The following is a 19,095-nucleotide window of genomic DNA, read 5'->3' on the forward strand; positions in this document are numbered from 1 at the left end:
TGAAAACACAGATCTCCAATTGCGTGGGATGTGCAAGGACCCAGCGGATGCTGTATGTGAATATTAGCCGTTCCATCATGCCTGTGCTCTGCAAGGAGATGACCTCTTTCAGAAGCAATCAGGAATAGTATAATTAAGGCTTGCCTCAGATTTGAGCATTTATTCAAACTGCGATGCCTCAGAGGACCCAGTGGCAGGACTGCACGCAGCTTCTGTGCCGCACTATTGACTTAAATATTTAATAACCTTTCCCGTTTGAGGTCCTTTAAAGCTGTGCAGGAAGGTTTACGTCTGTGTGAATTTCTAGCGAGCTTTTGTTTTATTCTTTGCAGTTTGGATGCCTGGAGGGCAGCTTTTGCTAGGGCAGCATGAAATATTGATCATGAAATAGTTCAGGCAAGTGTGAAGGAGGCCTAGTGGGAGGAGGTGTACTGCGTTACAGCAAGCATGAAATAGTTTTCCAGGGTTTAGTTGTAGCGCTCAAAAAAATATAGCACCGGTGTTTAATTTAGAAGGGCTTGGTTTGTCTTCTGAATTATGTGCATTTATTTGCTTCTTTATAAGTTTAGATCGCATGCTGGCTTAGGTTTTCTTCTAAATTCAAAGAGACTGCAGCATCTAGGTCAGACCTAGCTTATCCTTTTTTCCATGGAAGAACTATGAGCGAGGACCCAGAAATGATTCTGGACCCAACCCACTTGGTCTGCTAGTTTTCCCTGCACTCTACAGGGCCTGTTCTTTTTTTTCCTCCTTTTTTAAAAATTTATTTTAAATTTATTTTATGGGAAATTCTGAGCTTACAAGCAGGCTGCAGTCTCTAGGTGAGCTCAGAATATTTAGTGTGCTGCATAGTATTTTCTGCTAAGATGATGGACTTGATCTGTAGAAGATTTGTTTAATCTTAGAAATGTTGGTGGAAGCTCACTGAATTTTTAAGCTGACTTTAAGGGCATGCCCAGATCTCCTTTTTGTACATTTCACTTTTAATTCATTAAATTTTAAACAAAAGCATATGCATTAAACATGCTTCAAGAAGATTTCAGTATTTCCCATAAGTTAAAATATATTATGACTCTTGCTTGGTTTCAATGAATGCTCCGTTTTCTTTTGTGGAAGTCCCTATTTCGGAAGCAACCATAGAAAAACTCTAATGTTGAAGAGTTTTTGACTGGATTTCTTGTGTTGTTCAGACTTCCCTCCCCCCCCCCCAACTGTTTGCTTTCTCTCTGCCCATTCTCCGAGGCTTTTAGTCATCATTTCACTTGCTCTCTTAATCTGTCTTCACCTAGCACAGAGAAGGCGACAGAGTTGTTGAGAGAAAGAGATGTGGAGAGACTGAAGGTAAGGAGTAGATGGGGGAAAAGGTTGGAAAAAAGCCTAGACACTCTGCTTTTCTTTCTGTTTTTAACTTACTGCTGCTTATAAGACTCTGCTCTTCTGTTCTTGCTTGAGGTCCCCTTTCCCATACATGCACACCTTGGAGCTTCCACCTACTGCCTGTTATTCCCCTTCCCACACCCTGCCTCTGCCCTGTCTCCTTGGGCAGCTCTTCTTGTCAAGGACAATCTGTTTCATGGTGTGCTGCACAACGGCTCTTACTCTCACTTGGTCACTCGGCACTGCAGTAATTGATTGCAAAATCGATTGCTTTTGAGTCCGCTCTTCAGCGTGTCACTTTGCAAACCATCATCCGACAAGCTCTTCCCTGGGCCTGGCTTTCTATGGGTTTGTCCTACACCGCCAGCATCCCACAACAGCAACAAACACAGCTGTGATCTTGTGGCCACTTCGCTGCCAGTACTTTCCAGTCTTCCTCGTCACATCCTCCACTCCTTCCCATGTGCCTTGTAGCATCCATACCTTCCTCTTCCCCCTGCAATGCTGCCAGATCCTTCTGGTATCCCCTACCTGTTTGGCTTGGCACTCGGTCTCATGTGGCTTTGCCTGGCTAGGAGCTACTCGTGCTGGTTGGGACTTGGAGATCAAACGAAACAGATGGCTCTTGAGCTCGTTCTGAAGCTTTTCCAACATTGTCACTCTAATCTGAGGCTCTTTCTACCCCGCTGCTGATTTTTCCTGAAAAGAAGTAGAGAATTTTTCTCTTTGGGTCTTCTGTCCCTCTGTCGGATTTGCTTGAAGCTGGCTGGAGATTTAGAAGATATTAGGGCAATCACAGATGGTCAGAAAGGGGCAGGATTAGTCCCATTTCTCTGAGACACCAGGTAAACCAGAAATTAAAGCCACAGAAAGGTGGCAAAGCAACTATCACTAGTATTGGTTGTAGAAGAAACGATGCTGGTCACTGGCATCGTTGGGCTTCTCAGACTTGTTTAGTCTATCCTTGCAAGATCTGCTAGATGCAAGTGCTGAAATACCAGCTTGTTGGTGTGTAACTGTGATTTCAGTTCAAGATGAAAGCTGCCCAGCTGGTTGCAAGTTTCAGAAAGACGATGCGTGTTAGCTGTTGAATTCTGTCTGAGCTATATATGAAAAAGGCTTGAGCAGTATCTTGTTTGGGTACAGAGGTCTGGAAAGAAAGAAGCAGAACCCTGGATGCACAGATCTTCTTTCTGTTGTGTTTTGGCATGCTGATCTCCCCTACATTTGGCCGTGGCTCTACTATTGCCCTCCAGCATACGACAGAAACGTAGCTTTTGCAATGTGAGAACCTGCGTATAATGTCTATTAAATGCCCTGAAAAGCTTAGCTCTGGGAATCTTTTTTTTTTTTTTTTAATTTTGCAATGAGAAATGCTTTTGAGTGATGAGCCAAAGCGGGAGGGGGATTTGATAGGTGCAGTATGTAGTGATCTCTCAATATTTAAGTCTCAGAAGAGTGTGTGCTGGCAGCATCCTTGTTGGACTTTCATGTAACTCTAACCCCCCTAGCTCACAGCTACATGATGCCGAGTTTATCAAGTGGCTGCTGAGCGAGGAGTTTGTTGCTTTGACAGCTTGCTCTTGTTTGTAGGTTTGAAGGGTCCATGTTTCTGGAAGAGGCTGCTAAACCGTCAGGCAATCTGCTTGCCTTGGCAGTCCCAACGTTACTGATGGACTGCCTTAAGCAGAGATGAGCCCGGGCTTTGAAGGCAAGGGGGAAAAAGAAACATCACCCAAGCCAGGAAAACAATTAATTTAAACTGGTGCCCCGTTCCCTGGGAGAAGTCTTTTTTCCATCTTTGTTACTTGTGGTATTCGGGAGGAGCTGCCGTTTTGGCTATTAGGTAGGTCCTTGCTAGGACTGAGGTTATGCAGTTATGACAACTTGATTTGAGGGCACGCTTTTCATTAATAGTTTACTATTTGCTGTAGCCAAGGGGCATGCCTTGGCACGATAATTGGATTTGGAAGGCTAGTGTTTGTAGCAATTGTGACAATTCTTGCTGCGAAGCCAATTTCTGCAGCGATGCAGCTGATACAACATCGGGGCAATCTGTTACAGTGCCTTTGTTCCATAGATGTCTGACTGGTGTAAAAAAAAAAAGTTAAAAAATAAAATAAAATAAAATAACCGTGGCAAAAGAGACCTCAAGAGCAAGTGAGTAAAATTAAGACTTTTGTTCTGTATCTAAAAACAAAACAAAATCCTTTTGAGAAGTACTGACAGATCAAGTGAAGCTCTACAAAGTCCTCACTAGCTTACACAGATTTGCTGTGCATGTTCTTGGGTTCCTTTATAAAGTCCAGAAGGCTGTAGAGCTGCAACCTGGAACCCTTCGTTCTTCATTACTACTCTTATTAAAAGATAAGAAGCTGAACAGTAGATTTCTACCCAGTTTTCCTTTATCTTACAGTTTACTGTCCATGTATTTCTTGCAGATATATTTTGTGACCCTTCAGTCTGTGTTTAAATGTCTCAAGCAATCCAAGTCTTCTGAATTTTTCTTTTAGATAAAGCCACAAATAAGATGATGCTTCAGTAGTCTTTAGATGCTCAATTTTTCCATCCTAGTTGCTGATTGAGTCAAATTCATACTGTTTCTGAATCTGATATGCACTCAGACATGAACATCCTAGGTTTCAGTAAGCCTTAGATACTTGGAAAATAAATAGTCTACATTCCCACACCACTCCTTAGAAGAGTGGATCCTGGCACCGGGTGGCATCAGGGGGTTGTTAAGGAGCAAGCTGCCCTCAGTCATCTCACGTGTAGCTTGTTCCCCTGCTTGCTTACTTGTTTGCTTCATTTCTTGCATTTTGGTGTCCAGGATAAATTCCCTTCTCTCCCACTCCCTCTTCCTAGCAACAATATACAACACACAGTTGATGAGCGAACTGTGCTTCATCTGCCTCTCAGCCGTATGTGACTGAGAAGCTGCAGTTTGGCCTTCACCATGTTAAACGTTAGACAGAACGGGATAGGGTGTGGGATGATTTAATACTATTTCAGGGCCTGGTTGCTATCTTGGAAGAAAGCGTTAGAGGTGGCAAACTCTCAGTCAGTTTGTCACACTAAAATGCAAGTGAGAGATGGATCGTCTCGGCCTTGCCATCTAATGTTTGGGTAGCTTTATGTAGGGTCTTGACTCTGTTTTGGCATGCCAGAATGCAAATGTGTTTTAGAGTGTGTTAAACATGCTGGCGAAGCAGTGGGTGCTAAAGCAACTTCTCAGGCTCTGTCAGAGCTAGGTGGGTCATGTCTGGTGTGAACAGGAGATGCCCTATGCAGGGACAGTGAGGCCGAAGGAGAATGAGGAGGGTTTACTCTAAAGGAGATTGGAGGAAAACATTCCCCATCTTTGAAATTTGAATGTATGGAGAAGAGCATCTCCTCGCATCTGCTTTACTTCTTGCTACATATAACTTTTCTCAGCCACAAATCAGGATTATCAGTAAAGCTGTCAAGAGAACCTTTGACATTGGCTTCATAAAGCAAATATGCTGGAAAATGCCTCAGGTAATTAATTAATTCTTCTGTAAATAGAAGGCTTGATATGCATCAGCGGTGCTGTAGGATGTTTCTCAAGGGGGGGAATAAACTCTCCAGCAGAGCCCGTAGCGGAGCACTCTCCGTACGTAGGAGCCTCATTATCCTTCCAGCTTAATTCTACAAGGAAACAAAAATACGGTCTTCATCTTGGTGGATCGTATTAGAGAAGAGCTGCAGTCGTTCACGAAGTCGTCGGGGACGTGCATGTTAGCTTGAGAGCACTCAGATGAATATGTATTTCTCCGGTTATGGGCTAGAAACAGCACAACCTGCCCAGTCGGGCTGCGTGTTGCCATGCTTCATCGCGTAGAGAAGTTGGGTCTTCAGCTGAGGCAGGAGTTGATACCAGCACTTCAAGCGGTCTCCCTGGACTACGTCCCAGCGTGCACATTTGCATGGCATTTGCAGATGGTATTTGTATAGCAAGTTTGCTTACTTTTCAGCACGCGGCCAGAACAGCCATTTTCCTAAACTATTTTCAAAGCAATCTTACTCATGCTAGCTTTTAGTCGGAGTTTAAGTTGTTTGTAAATCCACAGGTAAGCACAGTGTTTGTTCAGTGGTGTTTTAACAGGATTTGATTGGCACAGAAAAGTCGCTTCCTTTCAGCTTCCTGACTGATGTATTTCTGCATTTTAGCAGTCCAGAAGAAGTATAGACAGAAAGTTTCTCTGCTTTTGCTTGCTCAAGATGTGTCTTCTCCACCACCTCCTAGGTTTGGAGGGGTACTTTGGCCCGCCTTCGCTACAAGAGGACACGGGCTGCCCTCACGATACTCAAGTATTACCGCCGCTACAAAGTGAAGTCCTACATTCATGAAGTTGCCCGACGCTTCCAAAATGTGAGGTCAATGAAGGATTATGGCAAGCACGTGCAATGGCCCACCCCGCCGAAAGTGCTGCGCCGATTTGAAGAGGCCCTTCAGACAATTTACCACAGGTACAAAAAAACCCTTTTGTCTTTTTCAGCCTAGCCTAGAGGGGTGAACAGGTATCCGTTGTTTCAGAAAAGTTGGAAAAATGACTGAAGAACATCAACCTGGCTTCAAAGATGAAGATATCAGTGGCCTCTGGTACCCTTGACCAGGCAAATAATCGTTTTGTTTCTAAGAGCTAGTCAGGATGGACATTGCATTTCCTTCCTTGCCTTTTTCATTTGTTTTAAAAGAAGAGACCAGCTGGTGTTGGGCAGTGGGTGAGAGAAAAGGAATCCTCTTGAATCCCTCAAACCTTCTTGTAGTAAATTGGTACTTTTCTGCAATAGTAATATTCCACTATTCACCCATATTCTATCTGCAAAAGAAGTGTTTGGTGCATTTATTGCAATTTCCTAATATCTGAAAACTAGTGACTTTTTTCTCTGGTAAGTCTGGTATTTTAGACAAGAGGGGCGCAAAGTAATTATAGTTGTAATTTGAGAAGTAACTATAAAAATGGTGACTTCTGAAACAGTTGCAGAGCAGGAGAAATGCTGGCTGCCTGGGTCCTCTAGAGATCTCCAGCCCACCTGCTTGAAGCAGGACTACCACCAGCACTAGAGCAGGTCAGCCTTGGTTTTTTTCCCAGCCACATCTTGAAAACCATCCGTAACCTCTCTGGGCAGAGTGTCCTGTTCTCCGAATATGCTGTATTATCCTAACTGCAAACTTTTAGTTGCTAAACGCCTTCGTAGCCTTAATCCTCGAGAACTGATATTGTTGCCAAAGGCTGGCGCGTGGTGTGAAGTACTGGATGGGCTATCGTGTTTCATGTTACGGTTGGTTGGGCTTCAATTTCAGGGCCAAATTTTGCTATTAAAGGAGAATGATGTTGTAAATGAGCCAAGATTTGGGCATGCAAAAACTTTATTGCAAGCAGATGTGCCAGCAGTAGACTTCTGGATGGTAGGGAATGTTTCGGGGATTGGTATTTGGGGAGAAAAATATTCCTTCTTGTATACCAATCAAATCTCTCAGGAGCCAGAGATGATATCTGACTTCAAAGTGATACTGACGTTTCCAGCTTTACAAATGCAATTGAAAAACTCCTTTTTTCCATGACCTTCGTAGTCCAGAAGTGTCCTAGCTGCCCTGATTTGGCAGAAGAAGTCCTTAAAATATATGGTATAGACTGTGGAGGTGATTCAGGGGTTTTTTTGGCAGGTGGAGGGCAAGTGAACTCATCCGGAGCATCCCACCAGAAGACCTACCTCAGCTGAGGGCAAAGGTTGCTGCCATGGAAGTGCTGAAAGGCCACAGAGCTGATATTGGCCTACAAAGAGCATGGGAGGGGAACTACATCGCACTGGTGAGTGCAAGTGCAGTAATCGATGCAAATAAAACGGGAAGCTGCCGATGGCTGGGGCTCGGGACACTAGAAGGATAGAAACTTGAAAAAGTGGCTGTTGCTTTCTTAGGATGGAGAAGTGCTTTCAGATTTCCTCGGTAAATGGGTTTATATAGTTTTGGAGAGTTTTTTGACTTCTGCTCTAGTTTTGGAGAGCTTTTTGACTTCTGCTCTACTAAGGGTAATTTTTCTAAATACTAAGCAGAATTTGAGCATCACAAGCAACTTTAAGTGGTAATGAGTAATTCCATCAACTGGCTCTTCAAGCGGCCAAAGCTCTAGGAGGGAAGTCAACGTAAAGATAAAATTAAGGGACATTAAGAAATAGCATAAAGGCGGAATTCTCTTTCTAAGCAAGATGCAGTATTTCCTTTTACTCTGTCCTTCCTTTAAGTATTTTGTTTTGTGAAGTTTTTTTCGAAAGCACAAATAACTCCAGATGTTTGACTGCTCCTTTACGAGGCAGACTGGAGGAAGCCTCCAGACTAGGTGGTGCAGCTGCAGTTGTGTCAGGTTTGGCTTGACGTAATGCAATTCCTTTGGTAAGCAAGAGGAATTACGTGCCTGCCCTTGCTCTTTCAGAGACCAGATAACCCTCAGACCACGGGCTCTTTCACCCCTGTTGCCAATGAGCTGAAACGGAAGGACAAGTACATGAACGTCCTCTTCTCCTGTCACGTCCGCAAGGTAACCAACGTGTGTGGGGTTGTCTGTAGAGACATGGAGCTGGGTTGGGGATCTTCTCCTGGTGAGGTGAAATTTTGTGCAGCAGAAGGCGAGAAGGTAATGCTGGAGATGTTTTAGCAAATGGGAGTTCAAAGCAGTCGTATTTCAAGGGAAAATATCCATGATTTTTGATTGATATGTAACTCTGAACCTATGGCACTGAAGGATGCTTTGTTCCAGGGGCTTCTGTGGCCTTTTCATTTCGGAGGCATGGAGAAACTGGCTTGATCCTGTGCAACTGGTTTGCATCTGCCTTTTTCTGTAGCAGATTGCTTTTTGTTAATTTGGTTGGAAGCTTTTAAGGGCTAATTAAAAAAATGTGCTCGTATAAATTTTTATGGGTAGTTTGTAATGATCTAGATTACGCTGTTTTTAAATGCCTGTCAGGAGACGATATTTTGAATTTTACAAAACTAGCAGACAAAAACAAATTAAATGGCAGGCCTGGACCACTAATTTTCCAGCATTTTAAGCAGTTGTGTATTCTTTTTACGTCTAAAAATGCCCCATTGCAGTTAGTCTCCATTGTGCCAGAAGTGAAGTTTGTGCATAATATTTGTTAGTTTGTGATGCTTGCAAATATTATATTTAGCAGTAGCAACAACATTCATTTTGCAGCATAAAATCTCACTTTATAACAAAACCGCTTTGCTAGTGATAGCACCGTAAATTATTTATACAACAGTAAGTGATTTGGGTATACAAAAATAGAAATCTTGTATTGCTTTCTGAACAAACATATTTCAGTGGAATATTCTATTGCTTTTAACGTGTTCTCCTTAAAAGTGTGGTTTGCTAACTGAATGAGTGGTTCGAGTGAATATTGGTTTATACTGTTAGGATTAAAGGAGGATCGTGTGATCTGAATCCAGAGCTCCCCTTTCGAAGCAGCCCTTTGCCTGGAGTCTCTGTTACGGAAATGCATGTACAGGAGAATTTTGCCCCAACTTTTTTCACTTGAGGCTGCAAACAAAAGAATTCATGCTGCATATCGGTAGAAAAAGACTTTCTGTAACTGTGTTCTAGTGACTTGAGGATTAGGAATGTAATTTATTGTGTCTGTCAGTAAAAATCACTATTCTAATTCCTCTAATAAACTAGTTTCAATCTCTTGAAACTTACTGTTGAATTTAAGTTGAATTTACTGTTTCTAGCTCAAATGGAATGATTGTAAAAATACAATATTCAGTTCTTAAAGATGTGACTGCAGGGACTGTCACTTTGAATAGGAATGGAACGACGTTAGAGGTGAGGGGAATTTTTTGGTGCGTGCCTGGGCCTAATGTATGCATGCACAATGTGGGATTTGGGGAATTTGATTTTGCTCGCTCTTACGCAACTTTTAAGCTTTTAAATCCTTATGTTTCTCTTGCGTGCTCCTGGTTCAGCTTTAAAGGACAGCGTAATGCCCAAGAACAGGGGAAAGCAGACTTCTGAACCGCGGATCTGTACTTTCTTCCGTTCAGTAACTGCGAGCCCTGAGCTCTTACCTCCAGGCAAGCTTCGGAGCTGCGGTTCGTGAAATAATCCTTGAGAATGCACGCGAACAGGCCTTGTTTCTATACCTCCTCTTCCCGCATTTACTTGTTGGAAAAGTCCATTTTCACCCGAGGTTTGTTGCATTCATATCCCATCGCTCTAGCGATAATAAACACAGTCTGCAGGCAGAGTAGGTGTTACCTGCCGTAAAACAGATTCCCTCCTGAACCTGAGAAGTTGCTTTCAGAGGTGAGGAAAGCTTTTGTCGATCACATGTGCTTTAAAAAGTAGAATATATATAGCCCTACAAGTAGGGGGGCTAAGGTAACGCAAGGTAAGCTGTGTTTGCCGGCAAAGCCACTGGTGGTGGCTCAGCTGGATCGTTCTTAAGGCTCCATGTCAGAAAACGTAGCTTGATTTTATCAAAGTACAGCCTCTGCTTTAGGGAAATGATGGCTTTAAAGAAGCTAGTAGAAGCACCTTGCAGGCAAATATAATGCCCCGTTATCTGCACAAGTGTGGCGATTTGGTGTTAGCCCGCGCAAGCTGCAGCGATGCGCGGAGCTTTTGTAAGGGAGTTATTCTCACTGCGGTGAAGTTTGTCAAATTCCTTACGCTAAACCTGGCTTGTCATGGAGGCCAGATTGACTCTTTCTAAGCTGAAATGTGGCTCATGCAATGCTGTAGTAGGGAAGCGAAGAATGAGTTACCGAGATGAAAATGTGATTATTAGGTGGTTTTATTGCTTCCCTTAAATGATATGCTTTAACAAAGCATCAGTCCATAAAGTTGCTCAAGTTCATTTTTAGTAGATTCTCATGATTCAGCTTATTTGGGGGATTCTTGAGCAAAATGTAAAATTGCTACCATTAAATGGTCCCTACATCAGGGAAAAGGGCGTTCCTGTAGCAAGAGAGCGCTTTGAGTCGAGATGGATGTTTTACTCCTGGAGCTGCATCAGACCTGTTTTCGGTAGCTCTGAGCAAGTTATAGTGGCTTTATTCCCCCATGCGTGCAAAGCAGTCCTTGACTTCCAACAGCTATGCCAGGTGTCTGCTCTTTTAAAATTTTCAGATAATTACACTCTGCGCTGCTTTCTTTGGATAGAAATGACATTAAAAGGATAAGGACTGGGCGACTCAAATAGACACCAGTAAAGCCCGGAGCTCATGTATTTAAAAAACGTTTATGTATAGAAGCTAGCTGTTGTGAAGGTAGCATTGTAAGATATTTGCTAACCATTAAGTGTTTTGAGACAGATTTTTTTAGCTGATGATTGACATTGCTATAGTGAAGTCAAGGAAGTAATAACAGCTCTCAGCAGCCAGGGACCTGCTCTTGAAGTACCGATAACGGCTGCTTAAGTTTTCTTTAGCTTGAGTGTATGGAGTCTTCATATCAACAGCTTGAGCTGAATAATAGTTAAGTGGATCTGTTTGGACCATAACTTTTATAGTTCTTTTTATAGAAGGTATGCGAAGAGACTTTGAAGTCTCACTGATGGCATATGCATGCGCTTGCTTTCTCACAGTAGCTGTAGGTAGAAGCAGGTCACTTCTGCCTATGGAAAAATACATCTTTTCTGAGCATGTCCGTGCTCTTTATTTTTCAAAGGAAACTTTGAAACTTTTTGCCTTGGGAAACCAAATGCATATTTCATGCATACCGTCAGATTTTTATTTTTTTCCATCGCCTAGGAAACAACAGCTTCTCCCTTGATAGAATGGGGCTTTTCTTCCTGTTTGCTCCCTTGTCCTTTGTGGCACCGAGCCTCCCCGAAAGGCCCATCTCTTCCGAAGTGCGATGCCTCCCCCCGTATAGTGTCTAAGGTCCTCTAGCACAGACCTGGGAAGCTCTTTTTGAGGTCCTGCTAACGACTGAGACCTTCGTTTTTCCCCGTTAAGCTACTCGGAAAGCTAAATCAAGACCGACTCGCATTTGGATCAGCAAAGATATAAATAAAAAAAAGCCCAGAAGGTGCAGAGAACACAATGCTAGGAAGGACTGTTCACTGCGCGGGTATAACTTGTATCTGAGAACAGAAGGCCTGTCTCTACTCCTACAAAATCAAAAGAATAACGGCATTTTCTAGCGCGCTCGCATTTGTCTGAATCTTTTCTGTGCATGTTTCCCAATGTGACAGCACCCCGTTAGGAAGTGCTGATTTTACTTCTGAAAACACAGCATGCGTTATTTACAGAAATGTGCCATAGATGCATGAGACACCTGAAGCAAAGTGATTGCTTAGAAAGGACTGGGAAGGACATGAATTCTGGAGCAGCAGGAATCTGCTTTCCCTGCGAGATAAGCTGCTGAACTTCCCCGTCGGTGTGTCTCTCCAGCTGTTCAGCTGAATTTATTGTTCGGTGCGAACACTAAAACTGGTAGGTAAACACCAGAAAGAAGTGGAATTTGAAACACGCTTGCAGAACTGTTGCAGTTTTCTATTGCCTTGCAAAATCTGGGCACGCTTCCCATTCCTGCTTTCTGGGGAGCAGCTGCTGGACCTTCTGCCGAGGGTTTCCATGTAGCGCCGGTTACTTTGCTGTATAAGGTCTGCCGTGTTTATTAACATGGGGTCTATACTGAAAATGAGGACAGGGCAACAAGGTTCTCTAGCGTGTGGGGTTGGTGACGGATTTGTGGGCACTGGAGAAGGAGAGGAAGGACTTTGTGGATGGGAGAGGGATGCATCAGGAGGGATCATGGCAGTGAGCAGGTGTCATTGTGAAACTCTCTTTTTTCTTGAAGTTAAATATTTGGAAACCAAGGCCACAAAGCAGCAGATTTGAGATTTGTGTGGGGCAGGTCACGACCGGAACTATGGGTCTAACAAACTGAAGAAGCATCCTTGTCTCTGGTAGCTTTGGCTTAAACTCCGAAGACACGGAGTGTGGTTTCTCCTCCACAAAGGGTCCTGTGGCAGCGAGCTCCACAGCCAAGTGACGGTTTGTGGAGTCTGTTGTGTTACTGGGCTCAAATTGCTCAACGTGGAGCACCACACACTGCTAACCTACTTTCTCTAGACCATTCAGTGTTTCATAGCCTTTATTTTTTTTCTTCCATTCATCTGCTTCCTAAAATAATTCCAGTCATTCAGCATCTCTTCCTGTGAGATTTTCTGGGCCACAGTTGTTTGCTTTAACTTCTTTGAACCCATCATAGTCCTTCAATATCCTTTACGTTCTCCATCCTAATGCTTCACGCCGTAATCCATGTGAGACTGTGGCAACCGGGCTGCAGTTGTCCATGCTGGTCTTTAATGCATGCTAACATCTAGTTTGTTTTCAACTGCATTGCTTGTTTGTGCCAAGATCTATCCAAAGCTGTGTATAATCATCTTCTGTTACTTTTTCTGCATTGACGTAGTTAATTTAAAGCTGTCGCGTAGCTCTCCGTTTCCTCTCCAATTTGCATTGCTTTGCCTTTCTCTGCAGCCTGTTGACTGAGCAAATTCTTCAGGTGTCTCTTGACTTCACCTAAGAAAATCCAGTTTATGTTCATTCGCCTCATCACACCTCACCCTTTGTCTGCCCTTCTCAGCTGGTTAATAAATGTCTCTGTGATACGACGATGGCACTGTTTTTTTGCCCCGATGAAGAATACTTTCCACTTTGTGTCCTACTTTCCCGCTTGGCTTTGACAAAACTTTCCGTCTTGCCTTATAACTGTTTAGTACCTAGCCTTTTGGGGCCAGGCTTGTTAAAGTCTAGATTGCATCAGACTGGTTCTCCTTTCATGTGGTATTTCTTTGACGAACCAATCGTAATGTTGGGAGACGTGTTTCCTCTGTAGCAACCCTGCTCGCCGGAGCCGAACGTTATTAGTCGCCTCAAAGAATATTTGCGAAGAGTTGAGGCAGAGGTGGGGGGGGATTCAGATGCTCCGTCTTTACAGAGAAGATGTGGAAGGAGGCGTGATTCCAGGGTACAAAACCTTCCTCTGGGGAAAATATCAGCGTGTTTCTTGCAGTAGCGTGATCTTCCCACTTTTCTTTTTGCAAACAATTCCACTAATTCCAGAAGGTACCAAAAAGTGGCTTCCTGGCTTTTATCTTCCTGGATCTTTCCCAGATCAGATGTCGTCATCAGGGTACGATGTTTAGTATCTTGTAGCCTTTGAGGGAGTACATTTTTAACGAACAATTGCGTCCCTTTAGAAGTAGTTTTCCAGCAATAACCTATTTGACAGAGTTTTTGAAGATCTGAGGTGTTATTTCCCTGGGACTGGAGGATTGCTCTTGCTGGAGACCTAGTTGGTAGCCAAAAGTCAACATGAAAATGGAAACATCAGAATACTTAGAATAAGGGAAACAATATCATTACGTGGCCGTTTTAAGCAGCTTGCTGTTAGACCATCTCTAGTGCTTTGAGTCATTAACTGGTTCTTAACTAGCGTGTCTTCCCGTATGCAGAAACAGCATGCGTGTATTGAAACAAGATACTTAGATATGATGCTGTGTACTTGGTTGTGTTCAAAGGTACTTGCTGCTTTCAGAATGGCTCGGAGTTCACGTAATACTATTTCCCCTCGGTTAATTTTTAAGCTCATCAGAATTGTTAAATATAATTGGTTTCTTGGTTTTTTTTGTTTTTTAAAAAGGGTATTTTCCTTGTGCTCAAGCCCTCCTTGCACACTGTGATTAGGGCTGCTGGTGTTGGCTTTTATTGCCCTTTTCCTCTGCGTTCTGGTTATGCAAACAATATCCCAGTTGGGTGGTATTTTAAGTTCAGATTAAAGTGAATCAGCTTCTTGACTATGCCTCAGGTTATTCCACGAGGGTTGGACATATATAGGCAGATAATCTCTGCTGCCTTTGGCAGCCGGTGAGATTGCACATGATAATGTAGTGGTTTGCCTCAGCAGGTAACTAATGGTTCTTTACTGAATTATAGTGTGTATCTATAATTGGTCTTTAATTTAAAAGTGTAGAGCCCAATGGCAATATTAAGATATTAATGTTTCCCAGTGGCAACGCTAAGCTGTGTTTGCTGAACTATCAGCAACTCTCAGAATACTTCAGATAGTGGGAAGTGTATCGTGTTGGTATCTTCTTCGTCCCCAAGGATGAAGATTACGCAGCCTCTCTGAGCCCTGTCCCAGGGCCGCACCACCCTCTTGGGAGAATTTTTTTTCCTTCTGTCCAGCTGGAATTTGTGCTGCTGGAACTTCTGCCCGTTGCCTCCTGTCCTCTTGCTCTACATCTCTGAGCAGTTTAGCTCCATCTTCTCTGTAACCCACCTTTGTTAGAAGGTACAGGCCTTTCAAGATTAAAATACCTTTGCCTCATTTTTGAGTTGTGAGAAGCACACTGTAATTTTCCTAGTTGTAAGTACCTTAGAGTAGTGGTGTGGGAGTTGGGAGACCAAGGTCCAGATTCAAAACAACTTGAGAATAGTATAGGCATTAAAAATCCCCCTACACAAAAAACAAAACAGAAAAACCCTCACTCAGTCACTTAACCTTGGAGGTGCACAATTGCTGCTGGGTGCTTTCTTGTCTGATGCAAACGTTTGCTGGAGCTCTGCTCTCCACATTCCCAGAATTGCCCTGATGGGCAGCTAGCTCCTATTTGAAGAATTTCCTTGAGGAGCTTGAGTCACTGGTGATCCTTAAATGTCCATGCCTTGAGTACCATGTCCTTAACAGAACGCAAAGTCAAGTTAAAATATGAGTTGAGTGATGTCCACCCCATAGAATAATCTGCTCCTCACGGTAAGGGTCTGGCACGGCTGAACCAATCTCAAAGCTTGCTGCTGCCAAGTGGAGCAGCCCTGTTTTCTTGCTCTGTGTCTTTATCGTTACCCAGAGCCTCACCTTTTTCCTTGTGCTGGCTCTGGTGCTTGTTGTCTCCTTCCCTTGCTCATCTAACAAAAAGAATGGATTTTTGTCAGGTTAGTTAGCGAGTTGTTAGGACAGATGAGCCCCAGCGCTGGCTTGGGGTAATGGGTTAGGACGGCGTGGAAGGAGGCACAGGGCATGCTTCTCGCCTCTAGCCTTTAGACCAGGTGAGTTGTGTCCTCTGTTGGCCTTTCTTGCTCAGGATGGGAGAGGGTGGTGTTCAATACCCTTCGCAGCCTGAGGACATACCAGCTTGGGTCTTCTCCTTGCCAAGAAATGGCCTTGTCTTCCTTCCACCAGCTGGTCGCCTAGGTCCTGGACACAGACTTGGCTCTCTTGGACTCCTTCTGGCCTGTCCATCTTTTATTCCTTTTTGCGGAGTGGCATGACTTCAGCAAAACAGGCAGAGCGTGCCCTTGTTCAGCTAAGGCATCTGCTGATGGTTGGGGCAGGGGAAGGATGCTCCACATTTTCCACTTCTCGCACAAATTGCTTAGTTGCATAGAAGGCACAAGTGTTTTAAAAGAGGAAAATGAGACCTGCTCAGATCGAGGATGGTCCAAAGCATGTGCTTTCAGCCCTGAATCAGTTGTCTCATGTCTGAACTGTCACAGACCATGGTGACCACTGTTTAGCTCTGCGTGGCAGGTACTCTGTGTCATTTTTTGGGGTGACAGTCACATAAACGACATAGGAACAACCGTCTGCCCGGGTTTGGAGTCTGCTCAGTGGACAAAGGTGTAAAAGTCAAATATTGCTAGTAGAAAGCGTCAAAGTCCTTTGTTTGATCTAGGTCCTGGACTTTTCTTGGTTGTCCCAGCCCTGCTGGATGACTTTGGGAATGTTACTTCTCTGACACTATGTATTTTTGTTTTTAAAATGGGATTGTGAAGTTCCTTTTCCAGCGGTTCAAGATCCGTGGAGTAAACCTGTTTAAGAGCTTTGTGTGAGTTTGCATGTGTTTAATGCTGCAAACATTTTTTCTGCATGTTGTGTTGCAACCATTAGTGTGACTGGAAAAATTGCTGCTTTGCAGGTGAATCGCTTTAATAAGGTCGAGGACAGAGCAATCTTCATTACTGATCGACACCTCTATAAGATGGACCCTATGAAGCAGTACAAGGTGATGAAGACCATCCCGCTCTATAACGTAAGTATGAGGGTTGGAGGATCTCACCTCAGACTCTCCTAGTCTTGGGCAGCACACCTAATGTTTAACTCCATTTTCCTATCCATAAAATGGGAATAAGACCTTGGTTTACATTTTTAATGCATTTTTGTCTTTGAAACACTTAAGCGTAATTATCTACAAAACAGCTGCATCATATTAGCTTTTAATTTCAGTAAATAAAATAAAGGCTGGAAACCGAACTGCTTATCACACTTTCTTTTGCTCGTTCTTCTGTTTTGTTATTTATTTGCTGGGTGCCGCGAGATCTTGGCCCCGTAAGGGGGTTAGCATTTCACAGCAGCTCCTGACACAGTTTCTGCGTCTCTGGGGGCTTGCTTGATCCTTCGTGTTGTTTGATTTTTTTTTATATATATATATTTGTTCATGTTTAATGTAAATCTTCTCAAAGCTAAATTCTGAATTATACTGAGATATCCGGCCCGCGGGGTAGCAGAGTTTAGCTGCCAGTGACAAAGCAGCGGATTATCACCGGTGGGAAGGGGGATGGGGGAAAAGCTCCTCTCTCTTAGCTCTTTGGCATCCCGGGGAGTGGATTCAACCGCTTTTCCTCAGCCCGGGGTAACACTGCCGTGGTTATCTTAAACCTCCAGGACCTGGCTGGGTTGCCTGGAAGTGTCGCAGCGCTCCAGTCTCACTGCTTCACTGGGACGTTTGCGTTTGCAGAAATAACAAATCAAGGGGCTCCGTATTGCTAAAAGAGCAAAGATGGGATTAGGGTGGCAGGAAAATCTCATTCGCAAATGCGGAGTGAATGGTTAGCCGGGGCTGTGTTATTAATTTTGGCTTTATTGCTCCCCATCTAACCTGTGCTGATCGTCCACCTGAGCGGCTCACCGTGGTGCCTGCTGCGTAACGGAGTAACGTGCTCGTCTGCATTATTTGTTTTCTCCTAATAAGAGTATTTATTGCAGGAAAGCGGTAGCACCATGGCGGCGTTGTGTTTTGAAAAGACATTTCTGCCACTTACTTAGCAGCTGCGGGTCATTTTCCTGAGCTGATGTTGTGTTCTCCTGATATTATCTCTTAATTGTATAAAACGAAATTGTCAGCAGATTACGCTGCTAAATGGCTGACTCTTGCTAGTGCCAACTGACTTGTTAAAATACACAGAGCCGCTAATAAGCAGACTATTCTTTCAAAACAAATGTTTTTTTTTCCCCCGAAGTATCAAAGGAACTCGATGTCTGAACATCCCTTAAATAAAATTTTATCAATCGCAATTTCTCCCTGTTAATTTTCTACCCCGTTATCATAGACTAGTGCAATTCACTTGCTACTTTAGTAATTGTAGATAAATCTGTATTTATCCAGCTTTGGCCAAATGTCTGCTTTACCTGTCATGCAGATGGGTTTAAAGGTGGAGCTTATGCATGAACATGATGGAGCAAGGCCAGGTCACTCTGGGAAGATCTTTTGCTCTGTTACTGTTGATAACATGAACCTTTTCCTCGGAAATTCTTAATGCCTTAAAAACTAGAGGAGGCAAATAGGTCAGATGCAATTCGTGGGTTGCCTATAGAAAATGCATGACTCGGAAATGTTAGTAATTAATGTTTTTTACAAAACATGCGTGTCTAAAATAGCATATCCATTTGTATAGAATGACGACTGCTGTAATGAATGCTGATTATGTTGGCTCTCTTATTCCCATTTCCTCTGGCAGCAAAACAGCTCGTGTTTGTGTGCCTTTTGCTTTTGGAATACTTAGATTTCAACAGATAATAATCAGCTTTATTTGTAGATCTGCAGTTCTGCCCTTTAGCAGCCTGCCACTAGAGGAAGGGTTTCCTGACTGAACGCTTTTCTTGATCCGAGCAAGTGTCAAGAGGTCCCGGAGTATTTTCTACAGGAAAAACGGCCCAAAAGCGCCTTCGGTGACTCATGCAGATGTCAGAATAATATCACAGAGTGGAAGTGCTTATTACAAAAACCGTCTCTGGTAAATGCTGTAGTAATATATTTCTGCTCTGTTGGCCAGTGCCCCTCTTTTTGTGTGCTTCTCCTAGGTTGTGGTACTTGGGAACGCTAGAAAACGTGCACACGGGCATTGCAGCGCGGTGCCGGGGCTCACTGATTCCGTGGATTTACTGCTGACCCTTCTCTGGGCAGCAGGAAGAGGCCTGAGGAGAAGAAGGAACTGTGTTTGGTTTATGTCTCCTACCAGAAATATTTGTATTTTACCAGGATTTCTTAAATTGAGCTCCTACCGCTGTAAAGCGATTATTTTTCCCTTTAGTAGATATGTTTTTTATTTTGTTACCGAGTGATTTGAAGATGTGTTGCCTTTTACCACTTGAGCTGAGCAGCATATTCTCTCTCGTTTTCAGCATGCACAATCCCATCTTGGGTGGAAACCTTTTAACATGATAGAGGGAGGTGGTATAAGTAGCCAATTAGCGACACAGATATCCTTTTCCTTTTGGAGAAAGAACAATTGTTTGGCCTGAAACGAAGCTTTTTGAAAAGGAAATAGAGAATAATTATACCAGCCTTGATGCTGGTTGGTGTATCAGGTGTGTCCTCCTAGAAAGATGCAAGTTCATGGGGAAGACGATTGCCCTACTGATGTGGAAACCTGAACCCGGCTCAAATTTGTCCGCCTGC

The 19,095-nt window shown here is 43.5% G+C and overlaps 1 protein-coding gene across 1 annotated transcript in view; it reads left to right on the plus strand.

Annotated features, from left to right (window-relative positions):
• The window catches only part of MYO1D (myosin ID), a 149,726-nt gene that overhangs the window by 76,187 nt on the left and 54,444 nt on the right, over window positions 1-19,095 (plus strand). The window contains exons 17-20 of the mRNA XM_064524453.1: window positions 5,645-5,868; window positions 7,070-7,214; window positions 7,836-7,940; window positions 16,336-16,449. Coding sequence (XP_064380523.1) covers window positions 5,645-5,868; window positions 7,070-7,214; window positions 7,836-7,940; window positions 16,336-16,449 — 588 coding nt within the window. The remainder of the gene's footprint in view (window positions 1-5,644; window positions 5,869-7,069; window positions 7,215-7,835; window positions 7,941-16,335; window positions 16,450-19,095) is intronic.

This window comes from Dromaius novaehollandiae, chromosome 22 (genome assembly GCF_036370855.1).
Source record: "Dromaius novaehollandiae isolate bDroNov1 chromosome 22, bDroNov1.hap1, whole genome shotgun sequence".
NCBI lineage: Eukaryota > Metazoa > Chordata > Aves > Casuariiformes > Dromaiidae > Dromaius > Dromaius novaehollandiae.